Genomic DNA, 21163 nt, shown 5'->3' with positions numbered 1-21163 from the left:
TATTTAGGATCAGACAGGAAAAAGAAATGGAAATATGGAAATTGTGGTTTGCGTTGTAAACTGCACATAAAGCCATGCATGCGACGCCGAACCCCAGCAAACACATTACAATTTCAACTAAGATCAAAGTAAGGAATTGAACTTAACTTACTTTTATTCCTATGCAATGTCATTAGATTGATATTAATGTTTCCTCCAAGATTTTCTGCTCCTTTGAAGTTCACTCAGAAATCATGATTTCAAACATCAATTCTAAAAACAGATAATTAGACTTGCTATTGTATTTCAAAAAGTTGAATTTCGCAGAAACAAAAAGAACGACACTTCGCACAGATATCGTAGGGAATTGTGGGACGGAAAAAAATGTTTAATGCATGAGGACATGAATAAAACATTAGCGTTTTAACCAATCATACAATTGCATTGTGCGTATTTTGACGTCATTACTCATGAATTAAACATTGACCTTCCAAAATCAACCTTCAAATTGGACAAATGGCAGCCATGTTTGTTATGTACAAAACCTATGGAAAATCAAAAACGCGCGAAAAGAGTTGCCCCTCTAGCTCCCTTCGGGAGCTTACGTATACGTAAGATCGTATCTCTGTGGAAGATCATGCCTACGTAGGACATGTCTGGAGGTGTCTTTCCAAGGACCATTCTTCGTATCGCTCAAATCGGCTTTGTGAAACAGTTGAGCGATATCTCGTTCTTACGTAGAATGGTTCCCACGAAAGACCATTTCATGCAACAGGCCCCTGTACTACGCCCGGAAGAACTTTAATTTGTGTACAATTTTATATAACTTTTTGAGTTACAATTACTTAATTGTGCCAGGTCCGCCCCCCCCCCCCGACCCACCTTCCCCTTGAATACGCTTCAGCACTCCTGACAAAAAGTAAATCCCGAAGACAAAAGGGGGGGGGGGGGCAAAAGGATTTTGATTATAACATCGGATCACATGACAATTACCGTAATGCGGAAGTTGGGCATTGTTGTTAACAAATCGGGATTGATTGCCCAATCAAAACCAAAACCAAGAAGTCGGTACCATAGAATTCATGCTCTGGCTAGGTCCATGGTCCATGGCCTGACGCGGCCCGCGCCCAGCCCGCGCCGCTCCGGCCGCACACTCTACTCTCTCTGTGAAGGTAGCATATACCAGCTCATTCAAAGCTTGACAGACTTTCGTCCTACGTCACTAGCATTAAAGTGATGTGATCGTCCTCAATCTTTTAAGTTTGTTCTTTTCATCATCAGAAGTGATGCTGCGAATTTTGTTTTTCACCTCGCTATGTGGTCTTTGTCTGGCTCTTCCACATTTAAAAAAGAATGGAGAGGGACATCGGAAAGCTGATGATGTGTTGCTGTCACTTGCAGCGGGCGATCCCGTTTTCAAAACACAGCCAGAGCAGATTCACATTTCTGCTACAGGTCAGTTGGTTTAGAGTATGAAGATAGTAATTACAGAGATAGCTGTAGTTTTAGACCATGAAGAATAAAATCAAATAAGCATAATAATGCTGAAATTTCCATCAAAATTGGATGTCGTCGAAAGTAGATCTATATTGAACATAAAGTTTAATTTATTTTTATTTTACAGTACATTCCTGGCCATTTCAAGCAAATGTTGTAAGAGATTATATTGCTATTTTTGTATTTTATGTTATGACATTATGAGACATCTGCATTTGGTTCGTCATCACTATGTGAAACAAAGTTTAAAGAGAAATTCCAGTAGTTGCAGTTAACACTGATTTCATGAGAAAGTCTGTAAAACAAGGCTTAATTGCAAGTATATCATCGAGGATCTAGATCTGGTACAGTTACATTAACTGGACTTTGTGAAATCTTGAAATCTACGCTGAAAAATGTTCACACCGAAAATCCCCAACACAGATAAGCGCACGTGGGACAATGTATAATTATTGCTCAGGGCGTCGGGCCCGACGCCCTACCCGAATCCCGTGCTTATTTGCTGATTTCTCAGCAATTACACAATTTCTTCCAGAATCCTTTGGCACATGCGTTTTATTTATACAAACAGACACTTTAGAGGTCATTTCATTGGATTCTGTACGAACTCATTTTGATATCGTTACCAAAACTAGCATTTACCTTTAATTCCTTCCTGAACATAATAGGATAGGCCTAGCTATGTCACTCACACGTTTTGCGAGCGCGAGGTTAGTATGCTCCACATTGTTGCAACCTATGCCATTCAACATGTTTAATGAATTAAAGAGAAATGCCAGTAGTTGCAGTAAACACTGATTTCATGAGAAAGTCTGTAAAACCAGGCTTAATTGTCAGAATATCATCGAGGATCTAGATCTGGTACAGTTACATAAACTGAACTTTGTGAAATCTTGAAATCTACGCTGAAAAACGTTCACACTGAAGATCACCAACACAGATAGGCACACGTGGGACAGTGTATTATTATTGCTGGAATAAAGACCCGACGGAAGTGACCGAATCCGCGCTTATTTTGCTTATTTCTCAGCAATTACACAATTTCTCCCAGAATCCTTTGGCACATATTTTTTATTCATACAAACAGACACTTGGGTGGTCATTATATTACATTCTGTAAAAAGTCATTTTGAGATCGTTACCAAAACTGCAATTTATCTTAAAGAGCTTTCTTGCAAAATTTGCAAAAGTGTTGTATAATTCATAATTTTTAAAATACAAAAGAGATAAGTGACATCATACACTCTCCCAATTGCATGTTTTGTGCATATATAACTCTTTGTGAAAAATAACTTGAAAGTGCACTAAGCAAATCTTATTTTGATTTTCATTGAATATGCAGCAGTATGTTTGTCAGATTTTTCTAAATATGTATTCAAATCCAGTTTTTTGGGGGAGGACTGGCCCTTTCATATTTCATCAATTTTCTTTTTTCGTTGGAATTCACCTTTCTGGTCTAATTTCTACTGAATAAATGCTATTTTGTCAATAACTGAAAAATTCTTACTATTTAATTATAAGCAGTCAACAGCAGATTTCTAATCCATGCTGTTGTGTTGGTGCAGTCTAGCTTCGACCTGTCACTTTGGGTTATATAAAGTGTAGGCATATATCTTTGAAAATCATCATACTTGTTTTATATAAAATAAGACAATATCTGCATACAAAGTCTATTGGAGAATGGCTGATGCTACTCATTTTCCATAGCCTGGTCTCTCAAATTTTCATTTTCTTATTTTAGGTGATGTAACTGAAATGACTGTAACCTGGAGCACTTTCAACCAAACCAAACAGTCAGTAGTTTACTTTGGTCTGTCATTGGGCAATTTAAGTTCTGTTGCCAAGGGATCTGCTACTAAGTTTGTTGATGAGGGACCAGAGAGGCATACCCAATACATCCATAGAGTCAAACTAACCAGTTTGAAGCCAGGAACGCTCTACAGTAAGTATTAATTGTATCACAGATATGCATGGAGGGTCTGAATAGAGTTGATTTCTCAATTTGACTTTGTCTTATTTGAAGTGGAACAGCTGCCAATTTTACAGCAACTCTTGTTTTCAGTATGAATACAGGCATAAATGTGATACATGTAGCCTATAGCTCTGAAAATAATTCAACTAGGGATTTTAAATGATTACGTGACCTCTTAAATACAGCAATTCAAATTACATTGTAAGTTTTGGTGTGTTCCTCAAAAGTACATGATCATATGAATGGTTATGCCCTAAAACACTTATGATTTTGGGTTGGCCTACGTTAGACAAAAACGTGTTTTAATGGATAACTTGCAATTTTACACAATAAATTGTAAATTAAGCAGATTTGGTATTTTAATAGGGCACAATATTTTTTCTTAAATATTGTTCTATAAGCATGAATTTATCAATATAACTCAATTCATAGATCATATAAGTAATATTAAGAAAGTAAATCAACTTTACAGATTGCTTTTATATCCTATTACTAAATTTGCAAGACATGTGCATAAAGGGCCCTTTTTGAATGAAAAATATAAACATGATCGAAAGAGAGGGTACATAATATTTAAAATTTCAAAGTTATTATCACATAGAATCAATTGCTGAAAAAAAGATCCCACGGATACTACACTATTGTAAGATTGGAATATTACTTAAATATAATTCGCATCATTAACCATTTTCCAAAGCATTAGAGAAAGGAACCGCCTTGTATTATGCAAGCATTAGCAACATCATAAATTAAGGTTTATGATTTTCCAAGTTTGATTTTATTCAACTTGATGAAATTTGGGGACTCCTGCTTGGTTTAATCATCTTTATCTTGTTTTCTTTTTTGCTTTTTTTAGCTTATCGATGTGGAAGTGATGAAGGCTGGAGTTCACTCTTGACATTCAAAACCTTACAAGCTGGCGCTGCTTGGTCTCCAACGTTTGCTGTCTATGGAGATATGGGCAATGATAATGCTCAGTCATTGGCCAGACTACAAATCGGAGCCCAAAATAGAGAATACGATGCCATTCTTCATGTTGGTAAGCAAGATTTGACTCGAGTGAATTAAAATGCAAGAATTGCATTGCACAGTCTTTGTGTTATATGTATGAGATAAAAGACAACTGGGTTCTCTGTTATGCTGCATTATTTAATTATGCCATACATGTTTATGTAGCTTTCAAAGTCAATGTCATAACTGACAAATTCAGTGACATCTTTATTTTGGCAACTTGTGAGAACCTTTATAAAATGTTGGTCTTTAGAGAATTTCATGAATCTTTTGTTTGTAATTTTCACTGCCATTTGTTATAAGCTGTCTTTATATCTAATTGAATGAGAGAAATTTTGTCTATGAAGATTGCTTTTGAAATACTTCATGATATGCTTTAATTAGAGACATTGTCTATGCTCTCATTTCATGCATTGTGGTATATGATGTTATGGCACAAAACTAATTTGGTGGCAGCAGTGGTAATACAAGCAAAAAATGTAAACGTACAAATTTGCGTTTGCCACACTCCACCCACATATTGATTGAGTGAGCCCCCAGTAAGATTTGTTTAGTGTTATGGATCTCTCATCCTGCAACTTGCCTGGAGACTTCGCTAGGGAGTGGAGAATGTGTATACACTGTCTGTTGTTTGCCTTGTTAGATCTAATAATAAATTTACAGCTAACCACATTTATTGATGGCAGCAGTGGGATGTGATTTAAATGCAAAAGCACACTTGTCACTCCGTTGAGGTGATGAATTGTGACTGAAGTGATAAAGTTATACATGTAACAAGTGATATTAAATAGGAAATCCAAACTTTGTAATAAAATGAATGTGTGGAAGGAGAAAAACATTTGAACTAAAGAAGGAATGAGACAATTATTGATTTTTGAAAAATAATATCTTTTTGACTTTACATTTCAAATCATCAACTTAATGTGTAGATTCTGACAAGTGGCAAGAACAACTCTCCCATTTTCACTTATTTGTGGTTTTATCCTAAACCTCTTTCCCCTCAAGTTTATAACAAACTATCAAGAGTATTGTTAAATGTAACCATGGAAGAAAAATATAATTCTGAATAGATTGTTTTGAAGAATGAATGACATTTCATTCTATGTATCAGAGCAAATTGATGAGCAGTCAATACCCTACATCAAACTGACATCAATGTGGCCAATCTGAAGTTCTCATGGGTATAGTGGTTACTGCTTTTTACAGAACTTGTAACTCTCTTGTTTTTGCCATTTTGCCAATATTGTTTTATTTTAAACTTGGACAGGTCTATAGTATGTTTCTTTATTTTTCTCTTTTTTCCCCCCTATAGAAATGACTTATTTTCTGGTTGGTTTTCCCTTTACAAGCCATTGTATTTTTCCCAGTTTTACCCCTTTCTCTTTTCCCTCTTTCCATTTACCCTTTTCAGTATTTCTAATAATAATGATGATGATAATAAATAAATGGTAATACAAGGCTCAGCATATCCCAGAGCAATACTGCATTATTCTTTGTGTTAAGTGAGAAAATTAAGTACAAAGAAGTAAGAATGTTAACTTATCATGAGTTTTATAGCATATGTAATCTAATATTTTTCCTGTATCTTTTTTCCAACCAAACATTTATTTGGAGCATGGTGGCCAAGTGGATTAGTCTCAAAACTTTGAAACAGAGAGTTGTGGGTTCAGATCCTGGCCATGGCATAATTTCCTTCAGCAAGAAATTGATCCACAATGTACTGCACTCAATCCATGTGAGGTAAATAGTTATGGCAGGAAGTAATTCCTCAACAAGCTGTTGGCACCAGAATCGGCTGCTGAGCTTTGCCAGGGTAGAATATGAGCGACTTAAGTGCCTAACAAGGTAGATGCATGTGCTATACAAATGTCTTATATTATTTTTATTTTATTTTTTTGCAGGTGACTTTGCTTATGACTTTTCCTTTAACAATGGAGCGATAGGAGATGAATTCATGCGACAAATTGAATCAGTTGCTGGATACGTACCTTACATGACCTGCCCAGGGAATCATGAATTCCACTAGTAAGTAGTCAACTATATTTTTTACACAGTTTCATTGGTGGACATCATGAGCTTGTGAGATTAATTCCTGAAAGAATGCATCCACTGTAGATGAAATGGAGTTACTATCTTAGAACAAAAATGTTGTCTGAAAATGTTGAGAGCAGTAAAAAAGGCTTTTCTTATATAACATTGTTATTGATGTCTGTATAAGACCCAGGGCTGGTAATTGAAAGTTTAGCGGTTTGTTTTGAAATTAAAGATCATTGTATCACATGTTGTGCAATAGAGAAACCATGTAAGCTACATCTGAATGCAAAATCAATGATTTTGTTACGGATTTTACTGTTATGGATGTTAACTGTTACTCATTTACATTTTCATTCTAAAGCATCAGTGGCCGCCAACCACATGTTGTGCAATGACCATCCATCCATCCGTGTTAATAACAGAAATCGGGCAAAATTGTCAGCCTTCAGGCCAAAAGATGGTTTGGACAATGAAGTTTGGTATTTTTTTAGAATGACCCACTAACATGTATTCAAATGAAAATGAAGAACTGTATAGAATATATTTATGGTATTTCCCTCATGTATGTTTATCATCAAAATATTTGTTGTCTATACTTGTATTCACAGTAATTTCTCCCACTATAAAAATCGCTTCACAATGCCAAGGTTTGAAGACACTCAGAACTTGTGGTACAGGTATGTATGATTACTAGTATTTGGGGAATAGGCTATATACATGTATATCCTAAATGAACTCGGATATTTTCTTCCCTTGTTTTGTTAAAAGAAGAATATGAAAGTTGAGCAGTGCATTAGTCTTTGAAAGGTTATTTCTTACATCCAACCCGAGTTTCTAATAAAGGCTTACCCATTTGTTCTTTTGTTCTGTATGCATGGTCTACCAACAACTCGTCTACATTTGGTTTGGTCAATTCTGATGACCTTTTGGTTTAATCATTAAAATAATGTCACTGTACTATATAAATTAACTTTATATCATTTTTTGTATAATCATTACTTGGACTAGTTTTCTTGTTATGTAACAATTGATACATTCGATTTTCACCGCTTTCATTAAACAGTTCGAAATGGTTCAGATATAAACTTTGAGATAAAAGTGTTTAAATTATGTTATTTTTCCTATATTTTTCAACTTTTTAAAGTAATTGTCATTGAAAGTGATTGAATGTAATATTTGATATTATGATGGTGCAATATATATGAAATAAAATGGGACTGAAATTTCGGAAGATAAGAAGCTGTAACAGTGTACATGTAGTTCTGATATAAGAAAAAAAAAGTTTTATGTATAATTCAGTGATTTTTGCCTCTTGGGATACTTTTTGAAAACAGTGATGAAATAGTTACTTCATTTCACTTATTCAGCAATTCATGAATTCTCCAAGCAGTATATAAACAAACCTTCCTAACCAATCTGAACCAGTTACTTTCATGATTTGATTTCAATTTAAGGTTGACAATTTGTACACATTTTAATTCCTTTTTAAATTCCATTCTGATTTCAGTTGGAATGTTGGACCTGCTCACATTATTTCCTTTTCAACCGAAGTGTACTTCTATGTCTACTATGGCCTACATCTTATTGTAAATCAGTTTAATTGGCTCAAGGCTGATCTACTTGTAAGTTGGATCTAGCAAGGCATTTATCTACATTTTCCACTCTCCACCCAGGTGTATTAAATGGGTTTTCAGTAGGATGAAATTCCTTAAATGCTTAAGTACCCGATCAAGGTACATTGTAGCCATGCTAAAGCCAGGGTAATAATATCTTTGTGTTAAGGAGGGCCGGCCTGGAGAACAGTTTTCAGTACTGAAGTGGCTACCCTGGGTAAAATGTGACATCATCTTCATCATCATCATCATTATCATCATCAATATTATTATTATTATCATTATCATTTTTGTCTCACCTGCGAAGCAAAGTGAGACTATAGGCGCCGCTTTTCCGACGGCGACGGCGGCGGCGTCAACATCAAATCTTAACCTGAGGTTAAGTTTTTGAAATGACGTCATAACTTAGAAAGTATATGGACCTAGTTAATAAAACTTGGCCATAAGGTTAATCAAGTATTACTGAACATCCTATTAGAGTTTCATGTCACATGACCAAGGTCAAAGGTCATTTAGGGTCAATGAACTTAGACCATGTTGGAGGAATCAACATCGAAATCTTAACCTGAGGTTAAGTTTTTGAAATGTCATCATAACTTAGAAAATATATGGACCCAGTTCATGAAACTTGGATATAAGGTTAATCAAGTATCACTGAACATCCTGCATGAGTTTCATGTCACATGACCAAGGTCAAAGGTCATTTAGGGTCAATGAACTTTGGCCGAATTGGTGATATCTGTTGAATTCCCATCATAACTTTGAAAGTTTATGGATCTGATTCATGAAACTTGGACATAATAGTAATCAAGCATCACTGAAAATTTTGTGCAAGTTTCAGGTCTCATGATTAAGGTCAAAGGTCATTTAGGGTCAATGAACTTTGGCCGAATCGGGGGTATCTGTTGAATTACCATCATAACTTTGAAAGTTTATTGGTCTAGTTCATTAAACTTAGACATTAGAGTAATCAAGTATCACTGAACATCCTGTGCGCGTTTCAGGTCACATGACCAAGGTCAAAGGTCAATGAACTTTGGCCAAATTGGGTGTATCTGTTGAATTACCATCATAACTTTGAAAGTTTATGGATCTGAATCATGAAACTTGTACATAAGAGTAATCAAGTATCACTGAACATCCTGTTCGAGTTTCAGGTCACATGATCAAGGTCAAAGGTCATGTAAGGTCAATGAACTTTGGTCATGTTGGGGTTTTTTGTTGAATAACCATCATATCTCTGTAAGTTTATTGGTCTAGTTCATAAAAAGTGGACATAAGAGTAACCATGTATCACTGAACATCTTGTGCGAGTTAGAGTAGTATTCAAATTCAGCACTGCTGCTATATTGAACCGCGTGATGCAGTTGAGCCGGCCAGAGGCATTCCACTGGTTATGGTTTTTCACCCTCAAATTCAAAACATCATTGGCAAGTAGGAGGGGAAATTAGTTCCATCCAATCATTATTTCAGGTTTTTTGTATTGGTCTGAGTCTGTAGGATCAAACACTTCTTTTGTTATAAACCTAACATTAGATAGAGATAAAGATCATCATGTTTTTGTCCGTGAAGCAAATTTCCTCATGATCTTATATGGGGGAGGGGGGGTAAGGAAAAGTATCATTCATATTTATCAAGTCAAAGAAAAATAATTTGATAATTGATAATGAGCGAAGTTGGCTCAGTCGGTAAAACGTCTGCTTGTTGAACCAAAGATCGTGGGTTCGACTCCACCCTGGCCGGAAGACTGAATCCAGTGCAATGTATGAAAACATCTCTCCCCTGTTCCACAGATGCAGGCTATGTTACAATGGAAAACACTCTGTCCCTTCGATAAGAAGTTGTAAAATGGAGGCCCCATGTAGAGGAGAGTCACCACCTTTGCATCTAAAGAACAAACTGCACTCTTGGTATACCACATTGGCCGCGGAACCGGGGGGCTGGAGCCCCCTCACTTTTTTCCAAAACCGTGTACAAAAACGCAAAAATGACCATACGATTGTGATTGCTAGCATAGTCAGCCCCCCCCCACTTTGAAAACCGTTCCGCGGCCCCTGTAAGAGTGGTGTAGTGGTCCACCTGCACTCACCCAGTCAGTTATATTGAGAGAAGAGACCTGCGGGTCACAGTGATTCAGTTCGCTTTTCGCCTCCCAGGCACAGGTGATGCCAAACAATAATAATAATAACAACGATAAATAGTGGGTTTATCTATAGAATTAGCATAGACTATGACAGACCCAGTGCTTCAAAGTATTATATTTTAGCACTGCTGCCAATATTACAGCAAAAATTTTAAAACATCGATTTCCAGTAAGTCATAATCATTTCTTTCTTTCCTTGTGAAAAGGAAGCAAACAAGCCAGAGAATCGCAAGGAGCGTCCATGGATCATTACGATGGGTCATCGTCCAGCTTACTGTACCAATAATGATGCTGATGATTGCACCAAGAATGAAGGCATTGTAAGTAAAACTGTCGCTCGAATTTTAACACAATCAGTTTACTTGACATCGACACCCTTATCTTGAGATAATTTAGGAGTGGTCTATGAGTAGGGCTGGGACTAAAACCCGGGTACCCGGGTAGAAAAATCAATACCCGATACCCGAAAATTGCTCACCAGTATAACGTACATTTGATTTGTATTGCGTAGTGTAAGACATGATTGTAAACTCATCACAAAAGTACACAAGTCTCATTTTGAATCTCACCAATTACCCTCGAAATATCTACTAGTTTTTCAAGTGATGATGTGACTGAGATCGTTCAATCGTCGCCATGTTTCTTTTGTAGCGCAGTGACGTCATCCAGCCACTGCGACGCAAGCCAATTTATGAATGAAAATATAGTAAGCATGCGCATTGCAAGCCTCAGCCCCACGCAGTATTCCGTCAAAACAAGTCTGCAATACTCTTTCACCTCGTACCAAAATCGACCTAGAATTCCACTTTCCTTTATTTCATATGAATTATAAAAGGTATTCTCAGAGGATCTATTTTCTCACCGATAGTGCACAGGTAAGCAAATTTTTATTACTTCTTGCTTTTCCGTCAAAATCTTACGAAGTAGCGTCGATGTTGCATCGTGTTTGTGAGTTTGTAGAATCTATCGCTACGTGAACAAAGTCAATTGATTTCCGGGTTTCGGAGCATATGAGGCGCCAGCCAATCACGTTCTTGATACCATTTTCAGTCCATCATAAACCGAAAATGGTAACACGATCGTGATTGGCTGGCGCATTTGACGCTCCGAAACCCGGAAATCAATTGACATTCTTCACGTAGCGATAGATTCTACAAACTCACGAACACGATGTAATATCGACGCTACTTCGTACGATTTTGACGGAAAAGCAAGAAGTAATAAAAATTTGCTTACCTGTGCGCTATCGGTGAGAAAATAGATCCTCTGAGAATACCTTTCATAGTTCATATAAAATATAGAAAAGTGGAATTCTAGGTCGATTTTGGTACGAGGTGACAGAGTATTGCAGACTTGTTTCGATGGAATAATGCGTGGCGCACGGGAGCCTTGCAATGCGCATGCTTACTATATTTTCATTCATAAATTGGCTTGCATCGCATTGGCTTGATGACGTCACCAATGGGGTTTTTCCACCAGTCATATTTCGAGCGACATGATTTTCGGGTACCCGGGTACCCGCCCGAAAATTGCCACAGGTACCCGAAGAGAAAAAAACCCGAAAGTCCCAGGCCCATCTATGAGTGTGGATAGTTTCAGTACACAATTGCAATGCCTCTCTTCCAGGCTGAAATTCAGACCATCATAGCCCGATATTTCACCTAACCAAAGGTACACACCTAAAGCTTAGGAGATGCTTCATAGCTCTGTTGAAACCATTCTCTTTAAAAAAATTATTTTTTCTATATGATTTTGTGTATATATACATGTATGTATGGTACATGATGATCATTTATGCGATGGCAAGATATTCTTCTGAAAGAAATACACTTTTGTTGCTGATAAAAAGAATGAAATTTGATTATATAAGGCAACCAGTGATTAACTGTCATGTGTTTTTAATGGACAACCATTGTACTACAAAATGTTACAAAAATCACTTGTATCACCCATGCTTAAGATGATATGATAGAATTATTCTTTGTCTTTTTGCTCTTTCTCATTTGATTGACCATTACAGATTTCAATACTGAAAGTGAAAATATGATCCAATAGTTTCCCCAGTGTCATTGTGAAAGATCATGTAATTCACTTTCGGAAGAATAAGAAATACATGCTGTTTGTCTGTCATTTAAAACAGCTACACCATATTAAAAACCCTTTGTGAACACTGATTTTTCCAAAGGATTTTTTTTTAAATGAAGATGATTTTATTTTATAAACTTGTTTGTTGTTTGTTTGTATTTATTTCCATATAAAAAGATATAATATATACATGATCTATTTAACATAACATACAGATGGAGGATGGCCCATTTCAGCGGTATCAATAAGATACCACTGTTCTTCCATGGGGTCCTTAAAGGAAAAACAATTGACAGAAAAAAAACGTGTAGGTGTAAATCATGGTAATAGATTATTGTAGGGGTTTGTGCAGCTAAATGAAGGCTAGTATAATAGTGGACCATTATGTTCATGCTGCTATATTTAATAAAAAAATTGATAGACAATATAGCTCAGTTATGGTACAGGTGTAAAACTTTTCTTGTTATCAAGACAGTGGGGACCTGTTTCATAAAGCTGTTTGTCAAGTTATGCTTGACTATAAGTATCAAAAAAACTTTACACTTTGAAAAAGTCCTGGGAATTAAAAAAGATACAACAAAGGGATAATTTGTTCACATATATTCTTGGGTTTGGGTCTCATCTATCAGGTGAAAGTAAAAATTTGGACAGAATGTTGCCTTTGAATGAGCAATGTCCATTTTCATATAGCTCACAGAAATAGATTTGCTCAAAAATGCAAATTTTCATGCTGTATCAAGGAAAGACGGCGAAAACAAACTGACTGTGCAGCACATTGATTTCTCATATTTATCTTTTGCATTTTCAGTTAATTTAAATAAAACAGATACATTTCAATATTTTGTAACAAATTTGCCATCCAAATTAACATTTTAACCCTAGGTAGCACAACCTTTACCTTTTTTTGTGCCAGCTGGATCTGAAGACATCCCCAGCATTTTTTGTTTGTTTTTATCATTAAAAGTGGGTTTACATTTCATATTTCATTTAATACTCCACACTTTTCCCAGGCATGACAATAATTAACAGTAGGAAAACCTAAACCATTTCATGTGGATCACTGCTCTGCTTAAAGCAGATATCATCATGATGGCCTCAGTATGTGGGGGAGGGGGGGGGCGTATTGACGCTTGATGATTTTTGGGGGCAAGGAAACAAGTTAAAAAGGTGTAAGGTGAAAAATATCTTCAGATGAATCTTATTAGTTAAAGTCCATGTGCTCTCAATGATTAATGTCTACTTTTATCCATTGAATATTTCCAAGTTCTGCGCAAATTATTTTTTCACAAATTTTTCAAAAGTAAGTGGTGCTCACTCGAATGGAAAGATTTTTTTTACAGTTATAGTATATTACAGGATATTACAAATGTAATATTTCACAGGATTAAAGTGTAAACTTTTCTTATATGCACTGTTTAAATGACTTGAATATGTCATTGCATTACCTATATCGTGATACATACTGATTGATAGATATCTTTGTACAGGATTAATAGTCTGCGCCATGGATTAATATGGGCCAACCTAATGTAAAAGAAGTAAATAGACTAAGCAACTTTGAGGTTACGTGTAACTGTCTTTAATAACCATGGCCAAGAGACCAGCACAAGGTGGCGAGTTTACACTTAGCGCGTGTAACATTGAATCATCAGTATAATGCTAAAACAACACACTTGCGCTGTTTCTTTCCAAAATTAGGAAAGAAATATGCTTTCAGAGCTCTCGATGTTAATTTATGCTATTTAGCTCATTTGCTTTCTGGAAATAAATGGTCCCTGATGAAAGCCTTTGGGAATTTCAGAATCCAGTAGTCATTTCGCTACCTATATTTTTAAAAGATCTATCTGATTTTCTATCATTTTAGCTGCTTAACTTCCCTTTTGGATTATCTATTTTTTTATTACAGATTCGCAGTGCTGTAGAGGAATTGTTCTATAACAACGGTAAGTATAATCTGATGAAATGTGGAAATTGTCAATAGTACCTGTTTGAAGTTAGAAAATTATAAATTCATAGAATTGCATGTAAAAATATGGACAATTTATTTGTGACACAAACCTTAACAAGCTCTATTTGCAGAAAATAACAAGTTGATAACAACTATATTAATAAATATTCATATGATTCATTTTGTGCTTTTACGAGACTTGAAATCATGATGACATTACCTATGTGGTCAATTGACCCCCCCCCCCCCCCCCCCGATCAGAGATTACAATTTTTTATGATATCTAAAAGTTCATGATTTTTTCATTGTTTGTTTGATATCGTTAAAACTCTCACCTGTCAATTTTTTTAAATTTTTTCAATTCAATTTATTTACTCTACCATCATGAGGTACAATATAACTGCACAAATACCAAAATTAATTATGATCAAACAAATTGAATTTCAATACAATTAAAAAGAGAATTCACTAGCAAAAAAGCAAAATGATGGTTTATCTTTCAAAAAACTTTTTTCATTTGGGTTGGATTCCCGTTTTATTATAAATATCATGCATTGTTTGTTCACTATGTCCAGGTGTTGATGTCGAATTCTGGGCCCATGAACACAGCTATGAACGTTTATGGCCAGTCTACAATCGCAAGGTTTATAATGGGAGTTTATCTGAGCCCTATACTAATCCCAAGGCTCCTGTTCATATCATCACTGGGTCTGCTGTAAGTTTGCATGTTTCTCAATATTGATGCATGACAGTTCAACAGTACTGTAAAAATATTGTAACATTAAAATGTTAATGAATAGAAATGGAAATTGTGGGCTTATGATATATCAACTAAATATTGGAAATATAATGAATGAAATGTAGGAGTGCTTTGATCACTGGCAGCTATAAGTGTATTCTACCAGCTTACACCTGCTACAACATTATACCTTTCCGATAAAGCTTGTTATTATTAATCTCAATACAAAGGAGTTTTAAAGCTGTTGAAATGATTCCATGTGATTCCTTTAGGGGAAAATATTGATCAAACAAATTGGTATTTGACTATTTCTAGCAAATATTATGAAACTTGACCTTGTTTCACATTCATTTCAGGTAATTGTAGTTACCTGTCTAAAAAGCTCTTTATGTTCTTAAACCTATAGGAGCACCTTGAGCACCTAGCAAGGTGGATACATGCGCTATACAAATCCTATATTGTTTATTATTAACCATATTAATGAATGTTTTTTCTCTTTCATTAGGGCTGTCGTGAAAGACGAGACCCCTTTTCTAATACTGAGCCTTGGGATGCATTCCGATCCAATGATTACGGCTACACAAAGATGCACATCATTAATACAACACATATTGACTTTGAACAAATCTCAGATGATAAGGTAATACTTCCTCACCTTTTCAAACATATGATTGATTGATAAGATGCAACTTGACTTTGAACTTAACACAGATGTTAAGGTCAGGGATCTGTAACACAATCGATTTCTAAATGTTAATGACTAATGAATCAATATTATATGCACATTTTGATCATAACACTGATAAGATCTTTCACAATAATAGTCAGAATAGGCGATTGGTCTAAATTCTGTCCTGTCATGTGACCAAAGATAGTTCCAACCGCTGTCACAAAATTGGGGAAAAATTCCATGCATCCAGACATCTGGTGTCACCAGCCGGGAAGAGTACACTGAGCCGTAAATAGTTCAAAAACTATGACTTGATGGGTGTGGCTTAAATCTATTGCATGGAGATTGTAACAGTGCGCGTACATGCAATGATCAATCACCTTTATCAAATTTTATTAATTATTTCTCACTCGATGACCGGGATTCCTTATTACACTTCCTATATGTTATATTTCATGACGGATGTAAACCAAATATATACAGACTTTTGATCAGAGGTTTGGTGGAACTCTGGTCCCCTCGGTGAAGCGAATTCTACCATTTTCCTTTGGGGCTGTGCCCCTTCAAGAAAATAGTCACATTCTGGCTTCACTTTGGGAACCATAGTTCCAACCACCTCCTCTGATGGCCGTACATACAGGTATTTGTACACTAGGAACCAATCAGAATTGTGCTTTAATATTTGCAATCCATTGCAAACTCTAGTCATAAACCATTGACTATGTTAATCACCAGGTTCCTATTATCTGATAGCTTACAAGAATATATTTAACCCTAAATGGCCTGGGGGGGGTTGGGTGGTGGGCGGAATTTGCCCCCCTCTACATTGTTCACGATAAAAATCCGCTGCGCTAAATTTTTCAACCGTGCCGCTTGCTGATTTTTTACTTTCAAGTCAACTTTTGAAACCAAATTTGCTACACCTGGGTAATTAATTAATCAGAGCAAGTTCTTTATTCATTTATAGATTTGCATGATTAATTTATATGAAAAAAATCCTAAAATTTAGGAAAAATTACCCATACAGCCTTAAAGATTTTGTTGTGTGCCAATGTACCAGATTTTTTTCGTGGGGGCCTAGATCTCAGGAGGAGGAGAGGCGGAACCCATCCACCCCAAATAACCCAGCTCTATTAGGGTTTAGAGAAAAATAAAATACATTTAATACAACCCTGTAACATATTTTACTATTCAAGTATTAGCCTTCTATTATAAGAATAACTCTATCAAACACTTATTAATTCATTTTCTCATCAGTGTTTAGAGATTAAACATGGCCTTTTATTGTTCTTTGTTGTTGTTTCAGGGTGGAGCAGTGATTGACAGTTTCACTCTCATCAAAGACAAGCATGGTCCAGAAGCATGGCTTTAATCACATGAGCAGAGGTGGAAGAAATATTGTCTATGTAAATCATTATGAACACACACCTACATAGGCACACCTTCACTGGAAACAAATGACATCTATTTCCTATTTGTGAGAAGCAGTTTGTAACTCTAATTGCTTACTTTTCCTTTTTGAAATGCAATAATGAGACTTTGAATATATTTCTGATTTTTTCCTTTTCAAAAGTGGATTTACACATCTGAAATAAGTTTAATATAAGATTTGTTTTTAATCTAAATTATTAAATTGAAATTGAACTCTGTCGTGAATGGGTGGAAATGGGCTTGAATGTCATAAAAATTGGGATTTTTTTTTTACATCTTTGGCACATTTGTGTGTGTGTCTGTCTACCATTTACTAAGATATTCATTTTGTGTTTGTGGGTGGGTGGGTGGAAGGAGCTCCTAATTTTATAAATTTAATAAGAAGAAAATCTATGAAGTATGATTATTTTCATCAATGATTTTTGTATAAGTGACATGATAATGTTTATGAATTATGATGAATAATTTCATAGATAAATACATTGTTTTTAACTAAATTCAGGAAACATTACCATAACAAAATTATGGCAAGTGTATAATGAATGTGCAATCCTGTAGTAACAATTATTCAATGTTTGGACGATTTGTAATGTGTACACACCCTGAAATATATTTGTTTTGAGTATTTACTTAGGATGTAAAATAGTGTGCTCACTGTAGAAATCTTATATTTCAGGTTAATTTTTATGAAAGTTCCTTTAATTCTAAATTCTAAAATCCAATCTGAATATGTTGAAATCACTGTTATTAGACACAGTTGCTTACCATTTTAAGTGCCTTGGACACAACTGGTCTCTATTAGACTGTGTTATCAGTGCTGCTATAAACTTTCTTTCACTTGAAAAATTGAATATTAATTTTTAGCAGAAAGTCATCTTATTATGGCTCCCAATATTGTTGCCAGGCAATAACTAAAATAGTAGAAAGATTTCAGCCATATTTTGGCCTTTCTTGGACCTTTTGTCATGCATTTGCTGTATGCACATGTAGTATGATATATTTTTGCACAGAATGAACTCCACTCAAGGGGCCTGTTTCATAAATCTTGTTTTAACTACAAAGATGCAATAACAGTTTGAAATAATTCAATTTGATTAGCTTATAGCAATCTTGTTGTAGATAGTTTGCATAGGTTATTATAACAAGTCTGTATGAAAGGGATAACCTAACATTTATGGCATCAGCATACACAGTTTTTTGGTCAGCCATGACTGGGCCCTTTGAGGGCACTCAAAATATTTTTTGATGGAGGTGTGCCCCTCTGAAATGGTGGTCTAAGAAATTTATCATAAGGGTAAAAAGTATGGGGTCTTGGGAACTAAATGTATACCTCGCGGTGTGAAAAATGGTTTACGGAACATGATCGTGGCACTGGAGGTACGGTGCACCATAGCGCTTTGAATGCGCTAGTCATGCATGGAGCGGCTACTTGTTGTATGTAGGGAGTTGCGAAGCCGTATGTGCATCTCTCGCATGCGATGCTCGCGCTCGACAATTTTGGCAGGGCTGGGGAACTGAGATGTCTCGTAACGGATGGATTCTGAACTGAACTTTCGTCAATCGGAGTATCTAGAGAATTGAAAATTAGGTCTGAAAATGGGGGTCAACAAAGTGGCCCGCCCCCGTACCACCAATGTATGTGAGTCCCCCCCCCCTGAGCTGAGCCATTAATAATTTACCGAAGTGCATTGGTTCTAATTGGAAATTGTACATTATTAATGCTATTAATTCTTGTATTCTGAATCGTATATATATTTTTCAACCTTTGGTTTTGATGAATCTCAGTATGAGCAATGTTCGGAGTCTTTTCCAGATGAGGGGATGAGATGAATTACTTATGTAGTACTATGTTATGTGAAAGATTGGATCTGAAATCTGATATGGCTTGATGAAATTTATAGTTAATATGCCAGAAAAAAATTGGTGCCCCTAATGGTCTTGATATCACTTCTGATATTGGACAAAAAATTCAGGAAACATTTTACATTTGTAGCTTTCTAAGAAACAATAATTACTCTGTATTTGTGTTACCCAGAGAGGGTACTTGCTATATATATATATGCCTACATCCTACGAAAGGGCGAAGTCAATGAATGGTTTTATTTCGTCATAATACACCTATAGATGCAAAGACGAAGGTATAGGGTGTTAAGGCGCATTACAGACAACGAAAGAAGACAAAAACATTTGCCTTAAAGATAAATGCCAGTTGTGGTAACAATTTCAAAATGATTTCGTACAGAATCCAATGAAATGACCACCAAAGTGTCCGTTTGTATGAATAAAAAATATGTGCCAAAGGATTCTGGAAGAAATTGTGTAATTGCTGAGAAATTAGCAAATAAGCACGGGATTAGGGTCAAGCATCAGACCGACATCCAAAGCAATAATAATACACTATCTTACGTGCGCTTATCTGTGATGGTGATCTTCAGTGTGAACATTTTTCAGCATAGATTTCAAGATTTCAAAAAGTTCAGTTTATGTAACTACCAGATCTAGATCCTTGATGATGTAATGACAATTAAGCCTGGTTTTACAAACTTTCTTGTGAAATCAGTGTTTACTGCAACTACTTTAATTTATCTTTAAACACAGATGTAGAGAAATATGTGTGTGTATGTATATATATATATATATATTTATATATATATTTACACACATATTTCTCTACATATATATACACACAGTTGAGGCCATTCACCCAGGGAATTTAAAGAAAAGTTGACACTTGCCAAATATGAAATTTACTGTATCTTATAAAAAATATTTGTGCTATCATGATGAATTTGATATCAAACAAATGAGTATGTCCTGCCCCTTCATCACATTGCTTTGTCATCAGGAGCTGAAAAATATTTAGGTGTCATTTTTCCCCCAACATCTTCATATTTTAGACAAATTAAAAAGAAAAACTTGACAAAAACATTTCATATTTTTGCTAGTTACTTCTCACCACAAACATTTCAGATTTCACTTTTTTCTTCAGTGGTGACATATCATGATATAAATGTAATATAAATCATAGATTTGACATTTATATATTTCTATGAAACGATGTTTGAAAATATACTAACAAAAAATAGAATACATTTAGCATAAATATTACTTTTTTCTTCAAAGAAAAGTCCACCTGAAATATACTTTAATCCCTATGGCATTCCAATTATTTGAAACAGCTTAATGCACTCTTTCATTTATATTTCTGAAGAAATAGCAAATTTTACGATGATTGGCAAGCGAACAAATTTAACTGAATTCCATGGGTGTATGTAAACTTTTGGCCTCAACTGTATATATATATATATGTATTACTCGCACATTAAAAAATGGCACGTTCACATACAATTAAATAGAAAGAAAAATGAATATCGTGTACCTAATATTTATGAATATTTTCTATGTTTAATAGATGATTTATTAATAAAATACATGTATATATAGAATTTTTTACTTCACTGTGTAATGTCTGTTGATTATATGTTTCACATTCCCTAATGCATAATTTGTTACATAATTTACCAAATCTCATGTCAGATTACCAAGCCCGGTGAAGCATTGGTAATTCATTCTTGGGTGTCTCCACTTTAATAGTAATTAGGAAATAATAACAATAATAATAATAGTGATAATAATAATGATCTGCTCAGAGATTATGAGAATGTCTGGAGAGAAAGTTCAAACAAAGAAAAATATTAAAGCTCCATAGACAATGATATTTAAGGGCTTTTCTAGCTATGATAAATTTATTAATTAATTGCTTTGCATCAAAATAATGCATCATTAAGATGTTCATATCCAAAATAATGAGCAAAAGCCACAATATGATGAAGAGAATATGTCACAAACAGAAAAAGACAAAAGGAGAGGGGGATAGACAGAGAGAGAGAGAGAACAAGAAAATGGGAAGAGCAAGTGTGTCAGAGATTGGGAAGAGGGGGGGGGGGGGAGATAGGGCCTAGTGGAAAGAAAGAAAAAGTAAATGGTATTCTACTACTTTGTTTGAACTTGAAAACATTTGACGAAACAGGTTTCCACTTC

The 21163-nt window shown here is 35.2% G+C and overlaps 1 protein-coding gene across 1 annotated transcript; it reads left to right on the top strand.

Annotated features, from left to right (window-relative positions):
• The first annotated feature begins 1002 nt into the window (after positions 1 to 1002).
• On the top strand, positions 1003 to 19391 carry LOC121418861 (acid phosphatase type 7-like). The gene is made up of 11 exons (XM_041613044.1): positions 1003 to 1434; positions 3218 to 3418; positions 4305 to 4487; positions 6361 to 6484; positions 7102 to 7170; positions 8001 to 8115; positions 10456 to 10569; positions 14241 to 14277; positions 14858 to 14997; positions 15527 to 15661; positions 16998 to 19391. The coding sequence occupies exons 1-11, from the start codon at positions 1266 to 1268 to the stop codon at positions 17061 to 17063; spliced, it is 1353 nt and encodes a 450-aa protein (XP_041468978.1). The 5' UTR covers positions 1003 to 1265; the 3' UTR covers positions 17064 to 19391.
• The last annotated feature ends 1772 nt before the right edge of the window (positions 19392 to 21163 follow it).

Source organism: Lytechinus variegatus, chromosome 7 (genome assembly GCF_018143015.1).
Source record: "Lytechinus variegatus isolate NC3 chromosome 7, Lvar_3.0, whole genome shotgun sequence".
Taxonomy (NCBI): Eukaryota; Metazoa; Echinodermata; class Echinoidea; order Temnopleuroida; family Toxopneustidae; genus Lytechinus; species Lytechinus variegatus.
Note: the sequence above shows the minus strand (reverse complement) of the source record. Positions and strands in the feature narration are given on the sequence as shown.

Bases quoted from the DNA above. Each gene is read 5' to 3' on its own strand.
- LOC121418861 (XM_041613044.1), top strand. From the start codon at position 1,266: ATGCTGCGAATTTTGTTTTTCACCTCGCTATGTGGTCTTTGTCTGGCT. The intron at 7,171-8,000 runs GTATGTATGATT...TTCTGATTTCAG, and splicing joins ACTCAGAACTTGTGGTACAG to TTGGAATGTTGGACCTGCTC. The intron at 14,998-15,526 runs GTAAGTTTGCAT...CTCTTTCATTAG, and splicing joins ATATCATCACTGGGTCTGCT to GGCTGTCGTGAAAGACGAGA.